The sequence below is a fragment of the Scomber scombrus genome, chromosome 3, assembly GCF_963691925.1.
Source record: "Scomber scombrus chromosome 3, fScoSco1.1, whole genome shotgun sequence".
Classification (NCBI taxonomy): Eukaryota; Metazoa; Chordata; class Actinopteri; order Scombriformes; family Scombridae; genus Scomber; species Scomber scombrus.
Window position 1 is genome coordinate 23,788,420 of NC_084972.1, and position 22,141 is coordinate 23,810,560.

Consider the following 22,141-nt stretch of genomic DNA (forward strand, 5'->3'; position numbering starts at 1 on the left):
CAGATGGCGTGGAAAGATGGCATTATGAGCATCAGGAAACTGAAGATCCTCAGTCTGGTGGGGGATTAGGTGTTCGTTAGCTAATGATGCGTACCTGTTGGTCCTTTCAATATTATGCATCCTCACATTTATCACATGCGTCTCTTTCTATGACTTGAAGGATATGAGGATGAGATTGGAGGATGGAAGAATTGATGCAACACTTATTTGTCAAATGGGACATCCTTGTTCAGTCAAGCATGATTCTGAAGCGATGTTTATCGTTTATGATGTGTTACACATTCACTATTGGTTCTACTGTTCTGCACAGATTAGTTTTTGTCTTCGAGCAGAGTTTCTCAAGTTTGGCATCAGGACCTAATGTGAGCTCACTTAATATGCAGAATGGATTACAAGCTTTATAGAATTAATATATTGATGTACCTTTTTGCTGGGATTATGACAATTGTGGAATCTGCTTTTCCAAACCTGCTATGGGTCATAATATATGACAGTTCCTTTGAGTTCTCCCTTATAACTTGGATAAATTCAAAAAATATGGTAGAGTAGGTATAGTAAAATGTATCGCTCCATTTATTAACTTGTTCATGCCCTCCAAATGGAAAACAAACTGTCTGAATAAATCTAAAAGACACTAAAGAGTGTCTCATAAAACCACACATGAAAAACATCCACCATTATTCATGCACTGAAATGTTAAAAAAAATCATTAAGTCTTCAAGATCAGTCTTGTGTTTCATGAAAAATTGTGCACATTAAAGTGTCATTGACTTTCAGTGGCTCTACACAAACTCTTACTGTTATTTCAGAGCAGCTGCAATATCCAGTTACTAAACAGATTCTCAACCCAAATGCCAGCTGATGCCTTTGAATGAATAAATCATTCATGCGCGGCCCAATCATATATTAGGAACACACAGGGGAAAAAGACTCATAACATACACATTAACGCCTATGTTATGAACACAACTAAGGATTGCTTTGCCATGTTTGCAATTAATGTGGAGGTGATGTGATTTTATAGCACCCATTCCTGGAATATTCATAGAGAGCAAACAATAGCATTTCAGATGAGTAACTTAATTATTGACTGAACATTAATTATATGTACTCTGCATACACAAATGTTCACCTGGTTTGAAAGGAAACAGGAGCTCTTTGAACAAAACCAATTATTTTGTACAGTATTTCCTGTTTATTGTAAACTACATTTTTCATTTCATTTTTCTGTTATTTTTTCACTATAACTAGTGGTGCAAAATAGAATATTTCTATCCAAAAAGCTTTAAGCCTTGTGACACAAAGGTGGCACGACTACAAGGAAAGTGTGCATTTTAAGTTTGCATGTCTTGTCACTTCTATCATCAATGAATAAAAAACTCCTCACACTTTAGCGGTGGGGTACAATTGTAAGGAATATGGTCCCAACATCAAACATAACCATTCATCACTGAAGCAATTTGTCAGTACAGCTATTTCATTTGACGACAATAAACCAGCAGCATGTTGAACGCAGATGTGGCAGAAAATATTCACAGCACACCTGAGGAAAAAGGCCTCGGCTAACTGTGTGATTTCCTTTTTTAAACAGTTAAAGCCTTCCTACAGTGCACTGCTGCACAGGAAAATCCATTATTGCGATGAACAAAAGTAGCTATAAATCATACTGTAGGTTGAGTCAAAAGCAATATGTATAAATTGCCTTTAATACTGAGCCAGAAAAATCACTTAGGAAATTCAAGGTGAGAAAATGTTTCCAAAGCAAGTGTGAGGTAAGGGACATGCACTGTTTATTCAACACAGGGATCCAGCCAGCTCATATGCAGCCTTTTCTCTGTTACAGTCAGATTAGTCTAAACAAAGTGCTCACAGGAACAGAGTAAACAAGAGCCAAATGAGTGAGCGAGGAAGTCCTGTAAAGTAGGGCACAAAGTAGGCCGTACTCTTAACTCTCCAAAGGTTAGTCCCATTGCAGCCTCTCCTAAGTGGTTTATAAATTCCCACGAACAGCTTCAAAAGCATTACTAAGAGAGTTGGATCTTATATTCTTCATAGTAACCTTTTCTGCACTACAAATACTGTACAGCTCTTACAGATTCTGGTATTCTTAGTATCTTTGCTCTTTAGGATACATTCCACCAGGCTATCTGTAAGGAAGTCCAATATAAGCTGTCTTTTAGCTTCCATATCTAATACTGTGCACTGCTTTTAGACCGCATATCATACTGACTTCACCAATCTCCACCTCACTAATGGTCTGAGCTCGACTGGTCTTTTCCTCCATATTGGAGCTGATGTCAGGCAATAAGTGGGGTTCATTAAAAGCTGAGGAGCAAAAGAGGAAAATACCTCTTCGACTATCTCACTGCAAACAGTGTTTTATGTCTACAGGCAATCTGAATATTTGGATTGTAGAGATGAGCCTTTTTTTTCCAAATAAATATTAAGATCAGTCTTAGTTGTTTAAAAAGGTCCCCAGATGTTTCTTTTTTTTAACTTAAGGAAGATGCTATACATAAAACAAAGACTCTGGATCTGAGACCATCTTACCAATTAGGTTGTGGTACAGTTGAGGTTATATAACGTGGTTAATTATTCTTAGGATTTCATGCACATGGGTAATAACCAGTCTTACACCATTAAAAGCTAGATATAATTGCAGTACGAAACTTACAGGGCATGAAGTGAAACTGAGTTGGACTGAATTTTTTTGCAGTTCTTTACTAACGATTCTAGCCAAAGCTCCACATACTGGCTGGATCTATAACGGTATCTGAAAGACCTTGTTTTGTGAAACTACTGGTACGATAACCTCAGGTCAGAATGAACTTCATGCTTAAATAAATTATATTTGGACATTGTTATCATCATCATTACTGCTTTCTCGTGATACACAGGTACAAAGATCAATGCCACTCATATGTGCCCATTAAATGTGAAGCCAGCAGCCAATTCATTTAAAGTAGCATAAATACAGGAAGCAACTAGCCTCTAAAAGCTCAATTAACATGTAATATCGTGTTCGTGTTTAATCTGAAGTGTAAAACAAGAAGCAGTGTTTTTGTGGTCAGACTATTTCTGAGCTAGGCTGCTTCCCCCACTTCTAGTGTAAATGCTGAGCTAAACTAATCGGCTGCAGATTGTAGTTTTACACTTAGGGCCTGATTTACTAAAGGTTTGCGTGTGTAGAAACGTGTGCAAACTTGACATCACCCGCAAAAAATGTGCAAGCTGATCTACTAACGCAGCACACTGAGGTTTGCGTCTTTCAACTGTGCAAAGTTGACGCGCGCTGTCCATTTAGTACGTTTGCCATAATTAATATGTAATATGGGGCATTTCAACCCCAGTGCGCAAAATACAGGGAGGAGAAAATGCAACTATGTTATTTAGCACGCACATTGTGATTTACCAAACCTGAAGGTATTATTTCTGACGCTAACTGCGTCTATAAATAATACCTTTGAAGGGCAGGTATTAACCAGCTGCGCACTGGGCACAGATGACTTTTGTCACTGCGGAGAGGAGGAGACAGAGGCACAATGACAAAGTATGCACAGGACGGAGTTTTTCCACCTGTGTTAATAATTTTGGAGTGGAATATTTTTGGTTTTACTAACAGCATTGACTTCGTCACAAATACTCTCCCATATGTCGGTTTTTCTGGTAATATTTGTTTTTGTTATAACTCAATATATTTGTTAACCTCTTCCACTAGAACCTGATCACATTTAATTTTGGCTTGCGGGCTTTCTGCTCGTCCAAACTCTCCATTCAGACACGCAAAACCCTCATTGAAATACTGCTGTCTCCACCCTGTTGCACCTGTTTTATTTACGCAGTTATTCTTAGTAGATCACCCGCAAAACGCACACAAACGGCACGCGCAATCTATTGCACCGTGCACGCAATTTAGTACCCACTATTTGGGATCTTAGTAAATCAGGCCCTTAGTGTTTTATTATCACATCTAACTCTAACAGTTAGGCCAACACGGAAATCTCAAAGTGCTATGAATGAAATCACATCAGCTACTGAGCTTGCCTGTCAACAGATCCATCTCCATGGCAACTGAACAAACTCCATCTACTGATAAAGATATTGTGGTACAGCATATAGCTCAGCAGTAAGCAAGTAATGTACAGACATCTAATAAATACAATACTGCTTTATAATTAAACATTCTACCATTGAAAACCTTATCGTTATTGTGATATTACATTTTTAATCTAATCCTACTGATGTTTATTACTAAAAGATAAAGAGCAGTGAATGTAGCACAATATATTTTCTTTTTGTTTCTTTTTATATTAACACTCCTTACTCCATCTCCCTGCCATGCTTTATGCACAACTGGTTCAGTGATGACAGTCCTCTAAGCTGAACTCATTACAATACATAAGATTTAAATCTAAATGTAACAGTGAATACATTTGGCTGGAAACCATATCCAACCAATCCTCATCATACTGAAGGTTAAAATCTGTTGAGAAGTAATTGCTGTTTTGAGTCATGCTGATTACATCCCTAGAAAATGCACCACTGTCCTGTTGATGTCCACAGTTTCTTGATCTGCTTTGGCACCTTATTTCATCTCTTGTTAGACAGAAATAAATATCGCTTTTGGCATCAAATTTGCAGCCGCAGCAGAGGACAGCAGATGAGGAGGATAGTTTAGATTCTCATGTTTAGGGGTGACACAATATAAATATGTGATGTGTCAGGCAGAATTTGCACATTGTACATTCAAGTTGTGTTTGTAATTCTTTTGTATAGGTGCAATTTCAGGGCAACGTGACATGACAGACAATGGAATGGTTCAGTTTGCAGCTTTGCTTTTGCCTAACAATTAAGAAAAACAGCTTCAGCTATTGCTTGCACTGTTTTATTTATTTTTTTGTACTTTTTAAAGGTACATGTATATGTCTATGGGCACTAAAAATGTTGCTGTTGGCTAGTGTTTTCTGTCATTACAGTGGTTTGAGGAGTGATGAGTGGTTTGAGGACCAACAGCAGTCACATTGTGAGAATTTGGTCATACATTTCAGACACTTGAGTTCTGATGGTAGGTTGTATTTGGTCAGCAAAGCTCTAAATTGGCCATCTGTGGATGTGTCTTTTAGTCTCTTTTACTTAGGACCTCTGATTTGACTTGACTTGAAAATGTCACCATGTTCCTCTTAAAAACGTTGACAAAATAGTTTTTTTGACTTTTCTTATATAAATCGCTTTCTTAACTTTTCTTAACTACTATAAAATATTTGGTTACCACATTTGCATTTGCCAATGAAGCCATTTTATCAGCTGCTAGGAAAAAAAAAATAGGCTCATCCTGCATTCACATGACTCACATTAATTTGTAAACAGCACCCAGTCATCTGCGTCGACAATGACAGAGATGTGCTTCATTTTGTGTGACACATTCTTCCATTCGTGGCTATAATCCAGCATTTTAGCATCATTTTAATTGGGCTGAGAAACTTGTTAGAGCATGAAGAGAAGAGCTGCTTCACTTCAAGAGCCATTCATGCAAATCGTTTATTTCTCCTCCCAGACGGTCTAAGGCATAATAACAACTGGAAGAATGGGGGAAATGACAAGCAATTATTCATCACTGAACATGTTATGTTTACTCACCATTTTTGTCTGCTCGACGGAAAATCTGGGAAATAAAGAGAAGGGAGGAGATGGTTATTATTCCTTGTCAAGCAGTACTAAAAGGATTCTTGCAATAAGCAGGTATATATTATTATTAAGAATCACGGCAGTCTGTGAAAAATACAATAAGATGTTTGACATCTGCTGGCGTAGGTTCATTTATTCTGCTACAGCAGATCAGACTGAGCCGAAACACCACGTGAAGAATGACATTTACAAAGGATGCTATATGCCAATTGGTAGTATGTGTCAGCTCTAAAATTGGTTTGACAATTACCACTTTAGAAGTAAATAGTAATTTCAGAAGCAGCGAGGTCATTGAGTATCAAAGAGGCTAAATAGTTATTATCTGGCAGGTGCTTAAAACTGCTCTAGAGATAAGTTTTAAATAATATTCTACAATTACAGAGAAACTGAATTAATACAGACATTCAACAGGTTGAAGACATATACTGTTAGCAAATAATTATTCTTTAAATGTCTGAGAAGTATTGTTATTTTATATTTAGAGTTCAGTTATTCTTTTTGATTGCATATAATATGTTTGGTTTGATGTAATGTTTGGTTTGGGTGACATAGTGATATTGTAACTGTTTACTGTATGTAAGTGTAAAAATGTGTTGACGATACTGTGTATTTAAATATGTAGCCAAGGTAACCACTAATGTGGATCAAAATAAACAATAAACATTGAAAAAAGAGCAATGGTCACAAGCTGAGGCTTAACAGTGGTGCCCGATAGTGCAGGTTCAAGCAGGAACATAAAGTCATCAGAGTGGTCTATTGAAAAGACGAAACATCTGCTGCTGTCTCCTGCTGCAGTTAACTGTGTTTACTGGCTGAGGTTGAAATACAGCCCCCACCATGTGATTGAGTAGACCTTTTTTTCCACTGAGACATTTAAACATGTAATAACAGGAAAACCACAGGTACAACTAATAACATCATCAATGGCTGAATTACAGTTAAGTATTTCACTCCCAGGGCCATGGTATAGCAAGGGAAACCTAACAGAGTCATCATTAGTGTTATTATTAACAAATGTGATTTTCTACAATGACATGTCAAACTGCCTGCTGTGAAAAATATCTATTTGAGCTAGACTTTGCCTGCTGCTTACTGCTAATTTGCTGGCAGATGGCCACCGCTGTATTGCAAGTTCAAAGCAAATGTTATCCAATTAAAGCCGATTCATGGACTTTCAGTAAAATTGTAACAATTAATTTTAATCCCCCCTTTTTAGCATTTATAAGGAGAATATAATACTATATTGTAGTTAATAGAAGATATACATGTATAATAATGCATTTAATAAGAACTATAACTCCTTCTATGCGCACCCTTAAGTGGATGCTGGTGTATTAGATAATGAAAGACAATATTGTAAAACATAGTTTTATTAATATATATGTGTTAATAGGCCAGGTTATAATTGTATTACATTGCAATTGTATTGTACATTATTAAACACTTAAAATGTCTTTTTACCGTCTGTGCTTATAATTTTTCAGTACAATATAAACCATTTATTCAAGGTTTATATACTGCTTATAAATACTAAACAGGGGGACTTAAAATAAAGTGCTACCAGTAAGACTTGGTGCACTATGAGATGGCTTATGATTGACAAGTGATTGAATGATTGACTTTGGATTAGAATGAAGCTGTAACACAAGAGTAAATTGTATTTGTTATAATTACGCAATTATGATGAGGATGCTTCTTTTTCTTTGTACCAATCAAATACTTTCTGCATGCAGTTATACATGGAGACCTCTGAGAAATGAGGTATATGACAGAGGAGTGTTTGACATTTGCACACACTGTAGCCAGAACATGATTTCAAGGATCTGTTCTCTATTTCTCATGGGAAATTGACAGCGTGATCATTCATCCTCTGACTGTGTGTCACGAGTTGACAGAGAATATGGTTATCGTCATGGAGACTCGCAGTGACTCTCAGTGTGTCTGATAGTCAAAAGCTGTAAAGCCAAACTTGCATGAGACAGATCGACTGAAATCAACAACATAATGAATACAATACGGATGAGTGACTAACGCTGGGAAATACAATTTGTTGGCTGACACGAACAAGCCACAAGGCCATACAATATGGTTTGTGATTGACCATGAGAGTGGTGTTAGTCAGCTGCTAGCGGCATTGAAGGAAAAGGCTGCCTTCATGGTCAACAAAGGAAAATTTCACTTTGTCATAACCAAGGTCTAACTGAAATACTTTGTTAAGTAGGAATAAACTTGGTTTCACCATACAGCATAGATTCAAACAAAAAAGTGAAATGCGGAAGATTTTTGTTGTTTTGTTCATCACTCTGGGTTATTTTCACTCACCAGCTTAATTTCTGAGATGAGTCAAGATCTGAGGGCACCAAACAACCACACAATTAATGAGACAAGTCCCCAGTGTAACTATAATGACTGAAACACTTATGAGAAGTGAAAACAAAGGCTCCCAATACTCCTGTTACAATCATCCATTGTATAGTTTAATTGTATGCACACAGGCATAAACTAGCCTGTTAAAGTAGTTTGAAGTAGCTCTTAAAAACTCTAATGGATGATTCAAATGGATGGTTGGGGATGCAATCTTATGCAATCTTAACTTGTTCAAAACTTGCTCCTTGAAGGAATGGTTGGCCAAAACCTTTAAAATAATTATCCCAAATCCAATGTTTCAAGAAGCTAAAATTAAACTAATAACAAAACCTGGATTTTCATGGAGGAAACTGTATTTTAAACATCACCTGCAGGCATTTAGTTTCCATATGTGTTTTACAATTAACATTTCAAAATTCATCAATAAAGCACATTTTTTCTTAAAACAGCAGTTTAATGTGACAATGACAAATTGGAAATTCTATATTTCAAACATAACATATGCTAACACAATAATTTCTATAAGTATCTATTTCATTATTTGGTTTTCTCAGGGCAATTATCAACCAACAGGAAAAATACCCCACAACTCCTAAATGAATAACTGTAACTTTTGCCAATAACCTATTCACAATCTGCCAACACAAATTATTTGTGATCTTTGTTTCTATTCCACACCCTCAATCTATTGTCTCCATTCTTAAGGCGATTAGGACTGACAGTTTTGACCTAAAGGTTAATAATAACAGCAGAAGCTGCCCCTTACTTTCATTTTCCATAGGTCAACAAGCTCAAGGTCTACACTCCAGCCCCCTGTCTATCAGTATGTGCATTCTAATCTCACTAATGCTCCTTATTTAAAACAAGAATCTGAAATTTTCCACCTCTTGACGTCAAACATGCTTGCTTCAGGCTCTTGCATATAGTGAACAATAAATCTCCTTCTTTTCCCTTCACAGTCAGCAGTCTTTTCTTTTCCCCTTTGGCACAGTAACTCATCTCAGCAGTGTTTTTTATTTTTTTTATCCTATTCAATTCGGCGGAAAACAGATAGTGTTTAAGTTGTTTGTTGTTTGGCTGGGTCTTTGGGCTCTCGAGTGTCAAGAGACGATAACGTGTCATTTACAGCGGGGATAGGAAAGGTCAAACCTGCTTCCCAGAGCGCTGCTGTTCTGATGTCATGGTGGCAGGTGTTAAGACAGTAGGTTCTCTTAAGCTCTGCTGACATGCAGTTTGTGGAGAGCTTTAGATTTTGTATTTTTGAAAGAGGAAACTGGAACTAATGGTCATAGTTTGTTGATGAAATTGTCAGTGACATATTTTTCACTTTTCTTGGGGATACTTGGAGATTTGCTGAGACGTATATCGCTGTTTCCTTTTTGTTGCTCTATCGCAAGAGCAGCAAAACAATAGCAGAGGGGGAAATGATGAACATCGGGAGAGGGAGGACAGAGATTGAAAGAGAGAGAGAAAATCAGAGAGAGTGCTGGTGATCGAGCAAGCCTTCAGAAATGCAGAACCACACGATACACAAAGCAAAGACATTAAAAAAGCAACCAACAACGTGCATGATAAAACCTCCCACGACCATCGCCAGCATCATTAATTGTCGCTGGCCTTTTTACAGGAATATTTGGAGGTAGTGCTTTCTCTCTCACTCTAGAAATGTGAGTTGTAACAATCTCTGCAACTCTCTCATTACTGATAGGCTCATTATCATGTGAAAAGGACTCAATACAGACCTACAGAATTATTGACTTATCGATATCTCTGTCACTGAGAGAGTATCTGCTGAATGGAACTTTGAAATCAACATGACAGCTGGGCAGTATGCTCAAAAACAATAACCCACTTACACTGAAACAATTAGTGTATTAAAATCATATTACATTTTTAACATACAGATTGTGTAATGTGTATATAATCTATCATCATCAAATGTAAATCTAAGCAGGCTTACATTATGTAACATTCTGATCATATATAAAAACAGCCATAAATGAAAAGCTTGATAAAATATATATTTCATCCAACACTCTTTGCACATGAATATTTTTTCACATATTTGCTTTTACATAATAGTTATATGTTTATGTTTACTTATTTTGGCTCAGCTTTGTTGTCTTTGTGTTGGCAATGTTTCCATGTGTATCTTCCTGCATTGTTCTTGGCTATTTGTGTAATTGAGAGCCACAAGAGACCTGACTTGAATTCCTTGCATGCATAAACATGCGTACTTGGCCAATAAAGCCAATTCTGATTCAGATAAATTGGTAAGTTTATCAAAAAGGATTAAGCTGCTTTTAACTCTAATTATTATTTCCCTCTGTTTACTTATTTTGCTGCATACTTAATCTCTGGTACGGTATTGACAATCAATACATACTCCTGCATTAATCAAGTTAATCCACTGACATTATCTCTGAAAAATCAATCACCATTGATCTGCTTTACAATTTTTTTGCTCTGGGCACACAAAATATTTATTTTCTTAGTCCTAGGAGATGACCACCTGACTTTATTTAATCTACTGCTCACTGTGAAGCTATGGGAAATACAGCATAGCACAGCCCTGTCCTTGTTTAATATAAAACATTTGAATTATCTTGCTACGATCTGTCAGCTCTCCCAGTTAAATAATCAGGGGACCAGGCAGGAAAAAGATTTCTGATGTCTGCGCAGTGTTCACCTTGACCAAATAAGAAAAAAAAACAAAAAAAACAATGACTGAGGTAAGAGGAGACAACGATCAGGCAAGGATTGCAAACAAAAAGCATCATTCTGTCCTTGTCTGGATTTGGACTATTTAGCATCATCTACCTTGCACAGGATGTTTTAGACAGATCAGGTACAGTGTGCACCAATACTGTGACACTTCTGCAGAATATGAGTAATGTGTCTTTATTCAGACAAGGTTATCTGTGTACTGTATATGTGACAGAGTACAGAGAGAAGCCTGCCAGTTGTTAAGAGCTGTAGTTTTGAACATATCCTTAGCCGTCAACTGTGTGCTGGACTGGACAATGAATGGATGCATACATACTGTGTTGGTAGATATCTTTTAACAGACTCAGTCAAATGTTATTAATGCAGTACTGCAGGTTAATCAGGCAGCAGGTGTTATTGGTTAAAGCTGGGGTGGATGTGTCTATGTGCGTGCGTGCGTGTGTGCGTGTGTGTGTGTGCGAGACAGAGAGAGCAAGAAACGCTGGTTGAGAGAAAATAAAAAATGCAACACCACGTACAAAGCACAAATCAGATAATAAGCATTTCATCAATCACATGATTTAGTTAAAACATACGCTTGAGTCATATGTGATGGTGAATGAAGCTTTTGAAAGACCTGAGGTGTGTGTGTGTGTGTGTGAGTTTGTGTGTGTGTGTGTGTGTGTGTGTGTGTGTGTGTGTGTGTGTGTGTGTGTGTGTGTGTGCGTGTGTGTGTGTTTGTTTGTGTGAGTCATATGTGATGGTGAATGAAGCTTTTGAAAGACCTGACGTGTGTGTGTGTGTGTGTGTGTGTGTGTGCAAAAAAAGAGGAGAACCCCCAGCTACCCCTAAACCTGTCCAACTGTGAGAGCTTAATTTATCATGCAGAGGCAGCAGCTGCAGCTCTTCCTACTTTCCTCTGACACACACACACATACACACACACACACACACACACACACACACACACACACACACACACACACACACACACACACACACACAAAATACTGTATCATCTTTGGGTGTGTGTTGTGAGTACACAAGAGAAGAACGTTTGATGAAGCATTCATTTCTTTTCACTTTCATATAGTTTTTTTCTGCAAATAAATAACCAAAAGGGTCAGAATTTCATCTTTATACTAAACTGACTGAGCTGTAGGTCAATTATTTGCTGAGTTTTTATCAACCATGTATGATGTCTTACAGACAGTTAATTACAATAATGTGTTTACACTTTTACAATATGACAAGATACCGAAAATACCTTCAGAGCTAATAGCAGTAACAGCCAATAGGAGTAGAAATGTGGTGAGCAAATAGGCTACAAGTTTTCTCTGAAATGTGTGAGTAAAAGAGGCGATGCACTTACATCATGAAAGATAGTAAGCCCTTGTCCTGCGCTGTGCAGCGACTGCTGCTGCTGCTGCTGCTGAGCCCGAAGATGCTTCTGTTTGGCCGACTGCAGGCACATAGTGATCATCTCCGTACAAGCCAGCATCTTTAAACACACCGAGACACACCTTGATCGTGCAGGTCGCCCTAACTGTTGACGATGAAACGCTGTGAAGTGGAGTGAGAGTGTGAAGCGTGGAGCAAAATGAAGGATGTCAAGTGGAAAGCGGGCTGAGACTCAGAGATGCTCTGCAACTTTGTGCGATGCTGAGCAGAGCTGCCTGCCCCTCCTCCTTGAGCCGCTGTGATTGGCTCGTTTATCTGCACCGTGCATCTGGACCAAAGTGTCAGCTGGAACAGGACCAAATACCCCCTCGTTTCTGAATTACTTCCTAATACATAAATACTGTACACGCGTCTGAATCAGAGCAATAAAACAATGTAGGAATATTAATGTGATGTAAGGGGAGGTCATATTTAGCAATTTTTAATAGTAACTGATACTAATAAAAATACATTATGTGCGCTTATGCCGTGCATCATATAGTTCTGAGGTCAATTATAGCCTAGGTCGGCCTAAAATGTCAACTTAAATTAATAGCTGTGAAATGTGAATGACGCATTCATTTAAAAGTAAACTTTGATCTGTAATAACACTGGGTCAATGTTTGACAGACACTGCCATCTGCTGGATATTGAGAGTCATTATGTTTACCCTTTGCAGTGTATATATGGGCTATATATTCGATTATGTGTGATTATCTATTCTAATATTGTCTAATCTGTTGCATGTCGTTTTATTCTGTTAATAAACTGAATAAAGTCCGACTGAAGAGATGTATAGGTATATCTGCTCATCAGGTAGGAAAAATAAAAAGTCAGGTTGATTAAATTAAAAAAAAAGCCAAATCTTTTTAGGGCACCTGGTTTTGTTTTTACGTAGCTGGTTAAACTGGAATACCAAACACGACGCTTTTCATGGGCTGACCGAGGGGCGGAGTAGGCTAGAGGCCAGAGTGTTGTATTCCTGAACTTAAGGTAGTTTCACTTTCAGTTCTACCTGTCAGCTGCCAGGGAGGAGCGAGAGCTGGACTTCGCGATTGTAGAAGAAATCAAGCAGTTAAGACTTTAAAAGGGTTGCATTTTTTTCCTCTAAATAGGCTAAACTGACGCGCGTAACGCATTGGGCTGTGAGCGCTTCCAACACTCGGGTGACCTACTCTCTACGCTGCAAGTGAACGCCTCCACACTGACGGAGCTGGCGCTGCTACTCTGCTGAGTCAAGGAGAGGGAAGTGTTTCTTTAATGCGGACTGAACTGAAACAATAACACGACCCGAAGAGGTGCCATTTAAACTTTCCATTACAGACAGTCAATATATTCATTGAGTGTGATATTTGTTCTTCAAGTCTTGTGCTACGTGTCGTTTCAGGTGTAAACATGGCCTCTGAAGTTACACCGAGTGTCAATTTAGAAGTCGGTGAGCGCCCCCACTTAGTTTCGATTTTGTGATATTGGGTCGAACCTGTTTTTATGGCTGCTACTTTAAGTTTAGTACTGAGTTAGGCTATTACTGAATTATGTGTTTCTGGTGAGGGTGAAAGGGTGAAAGTGTCTCATTGTTCTGATTAAATATAAACAACATGTGCTCTCTAAATTAAAGTCCCACTGATTTACAGCCTACAATATAGTCAAAACTTTCTCATTTTTGCACTGGGACACTTGTTGTGTGTTTGAGGGAGAAACAGGTTACATAGCTTAATGCATCACATAATATACAGAGCACTGCCACTGTCAATGGAAGCAGCCATCATTAAAGAGGAAAACAGTTTTAGCCACTCTCACTGTGTGCTGATGATTAATCACGTGATGATATATATACTCTTCCTTTGCTCCCTGTGCAGCAGAGAAACTGGCTCTGTCTCTGAGTGAAGCCCTCAGCAGCGGCGAAAGAGAGGAAGCCACCAGACTGTGCCAGGAGCTGTCAGAGCTCTCCATCCCAGTGTCTGTCAGCATTGACAGTCAGGCCTATCCTCAGGAATCCATAAGGTGGGACACAACTGGGTGTAGACAGGCAAAACAGGAAACCACAAAGCTCAAAGTTACCCTTTGTCACAGAGCAGAGTTTATTTCCAGGATGTGGTCTGTTTTGAAGTGGGATTATGTAGTAGATATGATTAGGAAGGAGGGTCAAGTATTGTATCACGAAATAAACAACTGTGGGGAAAAAAGTAGAGCCCGACCAATATATTATCATCCGATATTAGCCTATCACAGATATCGGTATTGGTGTATATATTGTCTGATACCATATATTGTGCCAATATTTTTTTAAGTTATACAGGCAGCATTTAATGTATATTTGATCCTTTTCCTAAAGTCAATTGAAATATATACAGTATGTACATGTGTTTTTTTATATATATATTTTTTGTTATTTACTTAGCGTTAGTTATTTATAATTATTAAATTCCCAGTGTAGTTTACTGTTTCAGTGCATTGATGTCATTGAAGTGTTTGATTATTACATTTAAGGGATCATTGCAACAAATGTACATGTATATTCTTTATATATAAAATTATTGGCTGACATATCGATATCAGAAGTTTTTTACTCCTTAATATCGGTATTGGCATCAGTCGGGCCCTAAAAAAAGACTGACTGGTACTATTATTCTTTATGTTACAGGTTGAAGGTGGGAGTGGAGGATGCTCAGTCAGAAGACTACGTCCTAGTGATCGTTGTGGTTTCTACAAGCATGACTATTGCAGAACTTAAAGAGAAGGTGGTGTAACAGCCATTTTCCTTACATTAACATGCAGAATATCTTGTAATAACTCATCATTCATGTAAACTGAAAATACTGAACTGAGCCAACTAATTATAACCTTTCACTTGTTTTTTTGCTACAATTTCTCCTTTAAGCAACTTGAAATTGAGGTTTCATTGCCTGTACTGTATTTTCTGCACACAGGTCAGCCAAGACTTTGGGTTCCACCCATTTCTGCAGCGTTGGGTGATTGGGAAGCGGCTGGCGCGGGACAGGGACACGTTGTACAGTCACGGTATTCGTAACGATGGTGACCAGGCTTTCCTGTTTATCCTCTCTGCCCAGGCTGCTCATCTAACACGGCATCAACACAACCTGGACCAGGAGCAACAACGCTTAGACAGTAAGTACCAAACACACACATGTTATCAATTAATACATTTTATTTTTACCAATAAGTCCATGACTCCTAAACTTTGGAATTCTCTCCCATTGGACTTAAAATATTTGGACCTATTTAAAAATCATTTTAAGGCTTGCTTTTGTTTAATGTGTTGAGTTTATTTCTGTTTTTGTGCTTTTAGCTGGAGGTCTGCATTTAATGTTGGTTGCTGTGTCTCTTATTGGCTTTTTTTTTTTTTTTAATAATTCATTTTTTGCTCTATTTCTTTGTGACTGAAGGGTGCTACTGTATCTAAATAAACATATTATTATCATTACATTATTATCAAAAAAATAATCACAACTACAGCCCAACGTGATGCTTTAACATTTTTGGCACTCAAAAAGTATTCATTTTACAACAAAAGCAAAAAACAAAACAGTCGATTTGAAGTATTTAGGAAATCATTACTATCAAATGTTTTGTATTTTACCAGATAAATTGACCTAAATGATCAATTAATCATCAAAATTTGGTTTACTCAATTAGTTACTCTACTTAATATTTTGGCATAAAATCCCCAAAATTAGAACACATGATTTAAACCATTATGCATTAGAAATGTAAAAACACTTATGGCAAACACATGAGGCAAAACTTTTATGGTGTTATTCAGACATGAATAGTCAATAATGGTACCAATTTAATACCTTTTTTTGGTAGTTTTTGTAATTCTTCAGAGTTTAATGTTGTCTTCAAACAAGTACAAATAAACAAAGTGAAACTAATATAATCCAAATTTGAATTAGGTAATATCTGATTAAATAATAATTACACAGAACAAAGAAAATATCCAAAGATTTCATATAAATATTTGTTAATTGATTCAGTTTTCTTTTTGAGGATAAGGATGGAGTTTACATAACATCTATTGAAATTTGATTTCAGCCATAGACGCGTTTTTTCTGTTATCACCAGCCATGACTACAAGTAAGTGAACTAACCGGTTTTGGGATGATAACTATACTTAGGCATCATGGACTCGATGCAGCTTTTACCCAGAGGGCTGGGCGGAGGTGGCGGTGAGAAGGCAGCTCCTCCAGAGGCTCAGCAGACTCCTCCTCCTCTTCCTCCCAGAGTTCCGAATCAAACTAAACCTGCTTTGCCTCCCAAACCTCAGGTCAGAATCTACCTCTGTTTCACACATGATGTCTGCAGTGTGACTGAGCCTATAAACGTGTCTACTGTGCATAGTGTGAGTCCAGGGGCCGTGAAAGCATATATCTGTGTTTGTGTTTGTAGTTGGGCTGGGCCTGTGTTTTGTGCACATTTGTGAACAAGCCAACGCGTCCTGGCTGTGAGATGTGTGGGACAGCACGGCCAGAGGATTATGAGGTCCCAGATATTTACAAGCCAGATGAGGACGAGGTTCAACGAATTCAGCAGGAAGAGCTGGCCATGTTGCAGTACGAACAGGTAACACTGCTCATTAACACTGCTGTATCAGGCAAACAGGATTCCTTCAAATCTGTTTAGCCTTGTATCTTAACTTGCATTAATGTAAGTTTCTAATTTTTAAAGAAAAATAATGTGTATAGTTAAATTTTACATTTTTTTGTGACACATTTTTGTTAATATTCACATTTTGAAGCTATACACTGTTACCATTCCATTTTTGCACACTTTTAAATATCTTGCAAATGAATATAATACATCTATTGGTTTTTGTTACCCACAGAGCAGATTTCTGTATATTTTAAAAACCTGATGCATGTACTATTAAAATAGTGAACATTAAAAAACTGTGACTGAAACTTAAAGTAAAGTGTAGTGTTCCCAATGTTCATCACAATTCTCCTTTACAGAAGAGGATGTTCAACAGTTGAACTAACTGCAGAAGTAATGGATTACCAAAACTGTTTAAGCTGATGCCAAGAACCATGACTTTTGAAGCATTCTTCAGCTGTTTCACTTTCCATTTTCTGGAAACCTAGGACTATAAACTAATGAGTCAGAACAGTTTGTAATGAGTTCCTGCATTGTGCCTGTTTCCCTCACTTTCTTGGTCATGAAGGCTAAGCAGGAGGAGCGAGAGAGGAACTACCTGCACTTGTTGGCAACAGATGATCAGGACCTTATCCTTAACACCTCAGAGACAGACTGTCCCATCTGCTTCTCTCTCCTGCAGCCAGAAGAGGGCATCGTGCTCAGAGAATGTCTGCACACCTTCTGCAGGTCAGATACAGGAAAAGGCAGTTTTGGAACGTTGTTATAGAAGTGCTGAACATACTGCCATATATATATATATATATATATATATATATATGGCAGTATGTTCAGCACTTCTATATATATATATATATATATATATATATATATATATATATATATATATATATATATATATATATATATATATATATATATATATGCTATTACTTGCAAAATGTGCAAAACATTATTATTTTATGTATTTCTATATTTGTATTTTTCTTGGATGTATGTGTGTGTCCTCTTCCAGGGACTGTCTGAAAGGGACAATATTGAACAGTCAGGATGCTGAGGTGCCATGTCCTGAAGAATGTGACAGCAAGCTACTGGACCGAGAGATCAAATCGGTGAGTATAAGACAGGGCATCAAACTTTGGGGATGGATGGCCAAAAAGTGACTAAATGTAAATGTTAATGGGCAATAATACAACACAGAACCACCAGATTTTCATTTCAGATGTTTTAGATAAAGTTTCTAAAATGTATGCCGGAGTAAAATAAAATTGTGATGTTTGTATCTACATTGGTTGGACTCATAAAAGAAGCATAACACAATGATTTCTTTTTTAAGCCCTCCTGTCAAATGGGCAAAATGTAAAAAGTTTGTAGTATGTAATGTATTTTTTCTGTCATCATTGAAGGTACATATGACACAGAAAACATTTATTGTTGATCTTTATTAATGAAGAAAATCTATTTGAGAATAAAATACTATATTTATTTTTCATAGGTACAAACATACAGATAAACACTTTCCCTCTCTCTCCATCTGTCATTTATTGTATGATCTTGGATACAGCTGCTCACAGAAGAGGAGCACCACCGGTTTCTGGAGTTGCGTCTGAGCATCGCAGAAAGCCGCTCAGAGCACAGCTTCCATTGTCAGACTCCCAACTGCCGAGGGTGGTGCATCTACGAGGACGAAGTCGATGAGTTTCAATGTGAACTCTGCAAAGAAACCAACTGCATTCTCTGCAGGGTAACTCGGTTTTATTTATTTACTTAACTTACAAAGGTTTTCGTAATAGTTGAAGCCCCAAGCATAAAGGACTGTTTGTATGTTTCCAGGCCATCCATGATGGTATGAACTGTAAGGACTACCAGGATGACCTTCGTATCAGAGCAGAGAACGACCAGGCGGCCCAGCAAACAAAGCAGATGTTAGAGGTGAGTTATCTTAGAGGCTTTATGTAATGACTTTATCAGCACATTCCCCAGTCAAAGTTCACAGTTGCAGTCAGATGCACTTTTAATGACATCTGACGATAAAAAGACATGTGCTCCCTGATACTTGCAGATCACTATAGATTAAGAAACATTTGGAACATAACCATATTTTTTATAATTTCTGTTTATTACAAACAAAAGAAAGCATCACTTCCTGTGTGATGCTGCCATATTGTGCCAGTTCATTATTCAGACAGAACAGGCAACTATAACACTGGTAAACATTTAAAGCTAATATTTTACGTTGTAAAAGTCACCACTTAGAGATTTCATTTATTTTATGTAATCTCCTTTTAAATATTTATGATTAAATATGAGTAAAAACAGATGTTGGTATAGATTGAAAATAAACTTTCTTCATTCCTTATTTTACTCCTTCATTCACAAACCTAGCAGGGTTGCTGGAATGTATACATTAAATATGAGTGATCCTCCATCAATTTAAGAATCTTAAGCCTATTTTAAGGCTTCTAACAGAGTCAAATTTCAAACCTGATTGACGTACTGTATGTATCTACAAGATGAGTGTTCTAAACCCTACGACTGATGCTGAATGAATTAAATGAGGACTCAATATTTCAATATGTTTGTTGAAATGTTTGTACATATTTGGGTTAGCTTTTCAGTTAGCATGGATGCTTGTATTATGTACCCATTTAATGTTTGCTGTTTTTGAACATATGGTTGACTTTTTGTCTGAGTTGTTGCATTTTTGTACATTTCTACATTTACCATAGAACATGCTACAGAATGGGGAGGCTATGAAATGTCCCAGGTGTGACATTATCGTCCAGAAGAAGGATGGCTGTGATTGGATCTGCTGTTTGATGTGCAAGACAGAAATCTGCTGGGTGACCAAACAGGCTCGCTGGGGACCAAATGTAAATAAACCTATGTAAAAATAGACAAAACAAAGACAAATTCTCACAGTGTTCAGTTTTCAAGAAGATGAGATTATGTATATGATATGTGAATATGACTCGTTGTTTTTGTGTGTTTGACAGGGAAGCGGAGACATATCTAGTGGCTGTAGATGCAGAGTCAATAATCAGCCTTGCCATCCCAACTGCCAAAACTGCCACTGAGGCGAGCACCTTAATGAACATATACACACAGCTGCAAGCACACACAGTCTGAAGCAATCCAGAGTGCAGCTAATGTCAGCTATCTTAATGACTTATTTTGAGTAATTTTGCTTACTTCTTACCTTGTCTTCAGTGATATAGTGGCAAGACAGTGAACAGCAGTTGTCTTGCCCCATGGTGTGGTAACCGCAGGTGGAAATGTTATACACAAACTAAACAAACTACCAGCTATATCTTCTACATCTCTGCAGCTCAGGATACCGACTGTTAGTGCAATACAATACGCTTTGCTGAGATCATCTGCTATTAAAATACTTTGTTGTTGCGATAAATTAATGCTCAATGTACATTCTGACCTCTGGCTACAGCTTTTATCACAGTTCAATTTAAGGAGCCAATAATGATGTTTTTTTCTAGTTTGGTTTCTGAAATATAACTTTTAAGCTTTCTAAACAAAACTGCAAGAACATTCTCAAATGTTCAAATATAAAAATCAACAACTAACAACTCCATTAATAAGAAATGTCTTATCCCGTGTGAAGAATTCCTGAATAATCTATTGATTACTTCTACAACTGATGATTACTGGAGCTCAAAGTAATGTCTTCCTTACTAAACTGAATTGTTTCAAGTTGAAACCGGTGTATGTTTGCCTTTAGATAAGTGAATAGTAATTTGTAATCTGAATTATAAGAAGTGGATTTTCTTTCAGTCGACTAAGCAGACTGTGGTGAAGGATATTGTTTTAAGTGTTTACATTGAATGAATGTGTTCATAATGCAGAACAAGCTGCTGTAATGCACGTAATAACTTTGAAGTATCAGGTTTAAAATATGACAGGTGGGATAAATGATGCTGTATTACTATAATGTATTGGGAAGTGTATCTGTGGTTCCTAAGTGTTCATAACTCGAGGAATATAAAAAAGTAATGTACTTATGTGTGTATAATATATTTTATGTCTTAAATGTGTGACTTTTGTTGGGTTTCAGCTTTGTCTGTTTGTCTTTAGTTATGTATTAAGGTTAAACTCATAACCTGAGCCTTTTTAGTTTAAATCTGTATTAAACCATGATAGACACGTTGTATTTGTTTGCTGCAGCTGTACATTCATCAGGTTTCATTGTAACTCATCGGTTGTTTTTTTACACTATCAGCTGTACTTTTTTGGCTTCTTTGAAACTCTATAAACTAACTGCAAATTAATTAATTATAAATTAATTCAGCTACAGCTTTTGCAACAGAAGACATCAGTTGAGTTCATATTAGATCCACCATAATCATATACTGTAGGTGTACTGCATGCATTTTGAAGTGATGCACTTTAACACTATCAGACTGGAACTGCAAGCAAAAAAACAAATAATTGGGTGGATGAATTCACAAGTTCAGGTGAACTCGCAGATCCAGTCTAATAATAATGACTATCAAAATGGTATCTATTTACAAAGGCGACATTGTACATTTTCATACTATTTTACTGTGCAGTTAGTGCGTACATGTGATAATGTACATATGAGTTTTACATTGATATTTAACTCTCCGAACAAATACAATGAACATTTTCACTCTAGTTTATTAGCATTCTGTTGTACAACTTTACATTAGTATGACAGATTCATTATAACAAAATAAACATAAAAGGCAGATAAATCATTTAGTGCAACGAAAATAAATGAAAACCACTGAGTGCAGATACATGGTGCAATTACAATACTGCTGAATAACTATACTCTGAGGCACCTCGGAGCGTCCTTGGACATGTTCTAGGTCACCTTTTTTATAAAGTAGTAGATCTCTTACAATCTGAATCAGTGTTTCATTTTCAAGGCAATGAACATGTCAACCTCAATAGAGAAGAGCGATGTCTTAAAGATGCAGTGTGTGGCATTTAGGGACAGATTGCAACTAACCAACTATTCTTCCCTCTCCCCTTACAAGTATGTAGGAGAACCCACAGTGGCTGTGAAATCTGTGAAAAATATGTCAAACCCTCTCTAGAGTCACTATTTGGTTTGTCCATTCTGGGCTACCATATAAACATGGTGGGCTCCTTGTAAGAGGACCCACTCTCTACAAAGATATAAAAGCTCATTCTAAGGTGATGAAAACACAATGGTTTTTAGTTTAAGGTAATTATACACCAATTTAAAAAAAAACCCATCATATTCTATTTCTGCCATGTTTCACTAGATGCCATTAAATTCTACACACTGCACCTTTAAGTTGATTGGTTGCTGTCATCCAATACA

The 22,141-nt window shown here is 37.1% G+C and overlaps 2 protein-coding genes across 3 annotated transcripts in view; one reads left to right on the plus strand and one right to left on the minus strand.

Annotated features, from left to right (window-relative positions):
* The window catches only part of necab3 (N-terminal EF-hand calcium binding protein 3), a 36,784-nt gene extending 24,525 nt beyond the window's left edge, over positions 1-12,259 (minus strand). Inside the window, exons 1-2 of the mRNA XM_062415554.1 lie at positions 12,131-12,259; positions 5,638-5,662 (exon numbers count right to left, since the gene is read on the minus strand). Coding sequence (XP_062271538.1) covers positions 5,638-5,662; positions 12,131-12,259 — 154 coding nt within the window. The remainder of the gene's footprint in view (positions 1-5,637; positions 5,663-12,130) is intronic.
* Positions 12,260-13,168: 909 nt separating this feature from the next.
* Positions 13,169-20,861, plus strand: rbck1 (RanBP-type and C3HC4-type zinc finger containing 1). Of its 2 annotated transcripts, XM_062415559.1 has the most exons (14): positions 13,169-13,496; positions 13,586-13,633; positions 14,058-14,202; positions 14,843-14,939; positions 15,129-15,327; positions 16,338-16,486; positions 16,609-16,782; positions 17,381-17,541; positions 17,828-17,924; positions 18,377-18,499; positions 18,533-18,556; positions 18,646-18,744; positions 19,542-19,685; positions 19,809-20,861. In XM_062415559.1, exons 2-14 carry the CDS (start codon positions 13,594-13,596, stop codon positions 19,887-19,889), a joined length of 1,533 nt encoding a protein of 510 aa, XP_062271543.1. In that variant the 5' UTR covers positions 13,169-13,496; positions 13,586-13,593; the 3' UTR covers positions 19,890-20,861. The 2 variants fall into 2 exon arrangements, with proteins under 2 accessions (XP_062271543.1, XP_062271542.1); XM_062415558.1 differs by having other exon boundaries at positions 18,377-18,556.
* Positions 20,862-22,141: the final 1,280 nt, after the last annotated feature.